The following is a 6,808-nucleotide window of genomic DNA, read 5'->3' on the forward strand; positions in this document are numbered from 1 at the left end:
TTGTAATTTATTTTCATGTAAACACGTCTGCTTTGTGTACTTACACTCATTATAGAGTGCACCTTATTCCCAAAATAAAACCTGGTGCAATTAGCACTAAGCTATTGCTAAATGTTGTTTAAACTATTTTTTTTATTTTATTTTTTGCAAATTTTCTCAATAATAACTCAAAGTGATCAAAATGAAGGAGAAGAATAACCAGGATAGATTGTGTTTATTCTTAGTAACTTCCTTCCTAGGGTATCAGGAAATCCTGAATGCTTAGCATTAGCAGCATAGCTTAGCAAAACACAGCAACTTTGTAGGTGGAACAGATTTCACAGATGTACTGTAACTAAAGTTTATCATATAGTTTCATACAGTGTTAAATTAACTGTATTTTTCTACATACACACCGGTAAGGTCAGCTTTGCTCTTAATTTTATTCACACATCTCTTTGAGGGTAGAGCAGTGTCCTTAGTACTTTCCATATGAAAGGCCCTTAATTGAAACTAGCATTCATCTCAAGTATCCATCTGAGCCAAAGCATAAAGCCTCATCCTATTCTCTTTCAGGCCACTGCTTAGCAACAACCTACTAGGTTTTTTTTTTTTTACTACTAGAAGGGTTGCGGAGAGAGGTTTGCATAATGATGTTTTAAGGGGGTCTGTTTTCCTTTCGTTTAAGGTTTAGGTGATAGAGGTGAGAAAGCTATGTTTATCCCTGTGTGATCCTCAGACTTTTAGTTTCTTCTGGGACTGAGAGTGTCAGAAGGGCTTTTGATGAACATCAGGGAATTGGGAGGAAGTAGAGAAGGACATGGCAATGCATGCGGATAACCGACATTCCAGGCGAGAAAACAGCATTGGTGTTGTACAAAGGTTCCTGTGTTGCTCCTGCTTCAAGACGGGTGAGAACGACCACTTGGAGTACAATCAGGAAAGGTCACAGATTCCCAAGGCAATTGTGGATGAAGAGAACATCCTTATCGTTGTTGAAGATTTGGGAGTAGACAACCTTGGATTTAGCCTTTCAGAAGTTGAGCACTGCAGTCCACCTCAACAGATCTCCATGGGCCGTTCTGCTAGTTCTGTGTCCATGTGCCAAAGAGCAGCTCTGAAGAAGAAGCTCGCACCACTCTCCTCTTTACCGCTTCAGTCTAGAGTGATCCAGAACAGTGAGGACGACTCTACTGTTGACTCTCTGCTGTACGGTTCTAGCAGCACTAATTTTGGAGATGGTAGTCTTCTCACTCCACCAGTCATTAACCTCATACCTCCGACACCTTCCGACGTAATAGATGATGACCAGTTCTTTGACATAAACTCAGAAGAAGACAGTCTGCACCAAACATCAGGCAGCGAAGGAGTGGACAGTATTGGCAGTGCTGCTATGGGAGAGCAAGAGAGCGAGGAAGATGTAGATCAAGACTTGGAGTCTGAAGGTAATCATAAGTCCAAAGATGAAGAACATCCACAAGTGGAGCCTCCAGAGGAAGAAACAGCCAAGAAGAAGACCATAGACAAGTCTACAATCCACTTCCTACGTAGCACCTTTCATGTACCCCCTCTTCCTGAATACCCACGAAAAAGTAAGAGGCTTCAGTGATGTGATGAGGCCAGTGGCACGTTTGAACATGACTGGAGAGTAGTTTTGTTTTAATTTTTATACATTCTGAAATAGTCACTCTTGTGTTTGCATTGTCAGGAAGTCTCAATACTGGAATCAGTTTGCTGCAGTTCACTGAACATAATCTGGGTGAGTCTGCTTTGATTTGTGATGAGTCATCACAGTAGTCTTCAGTGCCTGGAAACTGTGCAAGTTTTTGAGGACCTATGCACTTTTAATATATAATATACCATACATAGTGATTCTTTTTATTACTATAAACAGTCTGTATTTTATTAGTATATTTTGCATATTTAACTGTTGTTTTAAGTAAAACAAGAGAACAAAGTGTCATAGATTGTAGTAGGTTGGCAAATATTGCAAAGCTGATGTCTTATATGGCATTTTTTTATGAATATTTAACCAAGTGTTTTTTTTTTGTTTTTTTTTCCTCTTTGGAAGTATGTGTATAGCAAATCGAGTTATTTTAAATATGACTTAAAATACAAAAACTATAGCAAAATAAAATAAAGAAATGAGTACAATCAATTTAAAATGAGATGTGTTTAATAGGCAATTTTGATATTGGGCATATTTATATATTAAACAGTTCTTTATCTAACAGTTCTCATAAAAAAATGGGGTTGTGTGTCTAATGTTTAAGGGTGCACTATATATATCAGCCGATGATTAATGCGCATCTTGTCAGTAAAGCCGGTTCTCTAATCAGTGGAAAATTCCATCAGGTGCATGATTTCACATAGAGCAGTTGTTATTACACGGAATCGTTGTTAACTGACAAGCTGCACAAATCCAAGCTAAAATGAATGTCATTTATAAAAAAAAAAAACCCGATGGGACACTAAAGTGTTCTGTATTTGTGGAATGTGCTGTATCATTAGAGAGAGGGTGGAATTAAAAATGTTGAGAATTTAATGTAACAACAGAAAAATTATGATGCGTATACAGTACACCTACATATATTTCAAGATAGATAGGTTACAATTATGTTACCTTTGATGCCACAGTTTTTTTTTTTTCAATGAGTCAGAAATCTAATGAGTCTGAATTGTTCATCATCTCCCTATTTTTTCTGAAATGCTGAAAACTTGTCTCTTGTGACTCATTCATTTTTAGACGATTTTACTCATGTCCTCATCCAGGTGTGGTTTTCTATAGAAAGGGCAGAGGGTGTGGGTGGACATGCCACTGTGCAGGTCTCGTCATGCACAAAGCAACTCCTCACAGCAAAGATATTTAGACCCTTTGGTACGTGAGCTGTTGTTCCTTACTGAAAACGAAGGTGTTTTTTGTTTGGTCTAGAGAAACGACACCCATGAGGCGCCATTCTGTGACCAAAGGCTAATCTGTTTAGGACAATGGTGTCTATGCTGTTGCAAAGGGCGGCTTTTGTAGATATTTATCCCAAGATTCCCCAGCGTGAAGCCATATGACCTGTTCCCAAGCATTGTATTCCAGTTAGAAACCTTGACACAGTTGTTCCAGACATTTTGAAGAAGTTGCCACAGATCTTCTATGAATGAGTCTTTCTCAGTGTCCGCTATTCTTTTTTTCTGTTGTTGTCGTTTTACTACACCATTGGTGCACCTTATGCTGACAACACAGGTGCGTTTTCGGGGCAGCCCTAAATCAATTGACATTTAAACGTGTTTCTTCATAATTCACTCTTCTGAAAGTTCATTGAGTTTCCTTTAGAGGAAACTGTATTCTCTGGTGCTGTGTTTCACACTGGTCCAGAGTACAGTGGGGCCCTGTGGAAACAGCTGGCAGGGCAGAAAGACCTAGATACTTCCCACGATCCCAAAGGCCGCTCTCGCTCTGATCATCCAAATATCTGTACCTCTACCTCCCTCGACCATGCGGTTTTCCATTAATCCATTTTGAAATTTACTGGCTGTTTGCAGGGAGGAGAATGTGTTGGACTGCAGTAGATATATGTGTTATTCTCCTGCAGCGAGATTTCGTTGTTGGTTCCCTCAGATCTTGACCTGTGTTAAGTCCTTGGATTTACTGAGTTTTCCCTGCAGTCTCGGGGCAGTCTTTGCACATATCGTCTTCCTGTTCACTGTCTAGAACGACCAGAGGCTGTCAGAGGGGCGACTGCACCGCACAGACGTTGTGAAGTTGCCCAGTTTTTAAAAAGCCTCCTGTCCTTTGCTGGATCATTTTGGCTCTGTCTGGGAACTAAACAAGCTGAGACACTGTTTCCTTTTTTCATAATTACGATCTGAATAGATGTAGTTGATAGGGCTTAACTTAAGTAAAAAAATAAATAAATCTTGTTTGGACAGTTTCACACAATTAGTCTAGGAAGTTGGACCATTTCTGAATGTCAGTTTAAAGGTCAAATTAATCTCAAAATGTAATTGCTCTAGAAGGAAGTCACTCCCCCTTCCTCTTGCTCGTCATCACATTCATTGTCATTTCAAAAGTATAAAATTAAATACATTTTACCAAGCTTGCAGTGCAAATTATAGAGACGACACTGAAGACTTGAGTCAACAATAATTGTCATTTATTTTTCATTGCAGTCAGAAAAATGATTTTGATGGTTGTTTAGTGCGCTTTTTGACTTAAAGTACAAAAAATGTTAAACATTAAGCATGCAATTTCAAGCTAGTATTTAACTGTAAGTGATTCAGTTGAGGTTGATATGTCTAATTTTATTAGGCTTCGCCTGATTCAGTTTCCACAAAAAGAGATGTATGAGTTGAGTTTACATGGTAATTTTATGTTAAGAAAGCTCATTTCCCACCACTGTCCACAATTGAATTAACTTTAGCCAAAGAATTACTACTTATTCACACAGTCAGCCCTATTTGCATTGCTCAACAACCATCACAGTATTATTGCTTTTGGAAAGCCAGCAGTATTTATAAAAAATAAAAGTTTCCAAAGGATTATGGCTGAATGGTAATTGATTGAACAAATAAATCTTAAAATTCTCCAATGAACAGGTACAGACCCTGATTAACCAACATCCTAAATGAAGGATATTAAATTAGAGTCTATTAAGTTGCATGTGTTTTGGTCATAATGTACTGTAGGTGATGAATAATTGTGCATCAACAACATATGCAAATGGGACCTTGACAATGCAATGCAAATAATGCACTGGTAACAGTAGCAGGAATTATAATAATACAATTGTACTGCAGAGAACTGGTATTAGTAAAATGGCATGAACTGATCTCATCTTTATATTTCAGCAGAACAAATTTACATATTGCTTTTTGGTTATGGAGAAGTGCATCCACAATGCTGACATGTGTACCCGCTGTTGCTTATCCACATAAAGTAGATGCTGAAATAGTCGAAATGTGTCATTGTAGATGTGCTAACTCTATTTTATGTAAGTGTCAGGGCATTGGGGAGCTTTAAGGGAAAGAAAACTGTTGCAGTCTGTCAAATCTTTCTGTTGGTTATCTTGGTTATGGGGTGGTGTTGGCGCAGTGGATAAGATGCATGCCATTGGTCGGAGAGACCTGGGTTCGAATCCACTGGTTGACACCAATGTGTCCCTGAGCAAGACACTTAACCTCTAGTTGCTCCAGAGGCATGCGACCTCTGACATATATAGCAATTGTAAGTCGCTTTGGATAAAGGCGTCAGCTAAATGAATAAATGTAAATGTAAATCTAGTATGCCTTTTTTATGGGTCAGAGAGTTCATTGGCAGGACAAATGGGGTCTTATGTGATGCTCTAGGTCCGGTTCACACACACTTTGTGGCAAATGTCTGATATGGGAGGGAGGGAGCTTCCAATAATTCTCTCAGCTGCTTTTACAAGGCATTGCAGGGCCTTGTGGTCTGAATCATTGCATTTTCCAAACCATGTTGTTAGGATGCTTACAATTGTTTCTATGCAGAATGTGGTAAAAATGGGTGGGGGGATGTTTGCCCTCCTCCTCACTGCACAGAGAGATGCTGCTGTGCTTTTTTGGCTAGTGAGGTGGCACGTGATGTGCAGACCCAGAAACGTCTCCATCCTGTCTCAAGTTTACTTGTATAGCGCTTTTTACAAAACAAATGTCAAAAAAACTGTCTCTACAGAAGACCCAATTATGTGCATTGGGAGGTGGTCATTGCAGTGTCAGTTTGTTTTGTCAACATTTAGAGACAAATAGTTTTTTTGCACAGCAGTCTACTAGATGGTCCATTCTGACTCATCGTTGTCGCTGATGAGGCCCTCTGCTGCGATGTCATCCCTGAAGTTGATGATGTGGTTTGTACTGTGTTTGGCAGTATAGTCGTGAGTCATTAGTTTCAACAACAGCCCTGTGGGGTTCCAGTGCTCAGCATGATGGCGCCAAACCAGTTATTGCCAGTTATATATCTCGAATGTCTGAGGTCTACCAGTAAGGAAGTCCAGATACAGAGGGAGGTGTTATTGTTGTGAAAGATCCGTTTATCTGTGACATTTTAGGATTGTTTTGCTTGTGTGGAATATGTATTGTACAACTGATGAATATATAGGCCTAACTCTCTACGATAAACCGTTCCACCATGTTCCACTTAGAATTTAACTAATGAATTGCACAATGTACTGTAAACCTGGCACTGATGGCAAACACATACAGCTTCTTATTATGCAGAATCAACAGGGATCAGAGAGTAGACTTTTGACAGGATTTAAGACCATCTTTTCAGTGTGTCAATTCCCAGCACTTGTTTGTTTTCCTGCTTTTTTTATGAAGGAAAGGGAGGGGGTTCAGAAAGCAGTGCGGTTGTGGGAATGTTAGAATGTCTGCTGTCTGTGGGAAAACATAGCATGTCACTGGTCACTAAAGTATGCCACTGGCCAGACAGTCCCTAGCTTGTCCTTTTCACTGTCAGCCTAGTTTTGCAATATCCCACTGTATCTCAGTGTGGTTTGCTGTGTGTTGGCATGTATTTACAGAGTGTGCAAACAGGGCTCATGATAAATCAATGATGACTGATGCCACAGAGCTCGTGTAAAAACAATCATAGTGAAAAGAAAATGCTTTCATTCCTTCCTCAACATTAATAGCTCAAGTATTAGCACTAGCATACAGAGATTAAGTAGCTGTTTCCGGCTGACATTATTAATTTGACACAAATTCCAACCAAGCTTTCAAGTGTGTTCCACAGAGCACAATACACCAAATATGGAGCTCTGGTTTGTCCAGACTGGAGTTTGGGACCAATTTTTCCCATGTTAGCTTGAAGGTTTACTTG

The 6,808-nt window shown here is 39.4% G+C and overlaps 1 protein-coding gene across 1 annotated transcript; it reads left to right on the plus strand.

Moving 5' to 3' along the window:
* The first annotated feature begins 340 nt into the window (after positions 1–340).
* LOC127969785 (uncharacterized) lies at positions 341–2,122 on the plus strand. Its single transcript, XM_052571886.1, has 2 exons — positions 341–1,571; positions 1,688–2,122. The coding sequence occupies exons 1-2, from the start codon at positions 800–802 to the stop codon at positions 1,774–1,776; spliced, it is 861 nt and encodes a 286-aa protein (XP_052427846.1). The 5' UTR covers positions 341–799; the 3' UTR covers positions 1,777–2,122.
* The last annotated feature ends 4,686 nt before the right edge of the window (positions 2,123–6,808 follow it).

Source organism: Carassius gibelio, chromosome B13 (genome assembly GCF_023724105.1).
Source record: "Carassius gibelio isolate Cgi1373 ecotype wild population from Czech Republic chromosome B13, carGib1.2-hapl.c, whole genome shotgun sequence".
Taxonomy (NCBI): domain Eukaryota; kingdom Metazoa; phylum Chordata; class Actinopteri; order Cypriniformes; family Cyprinidae; genus Carassius; species Carassius gibelio.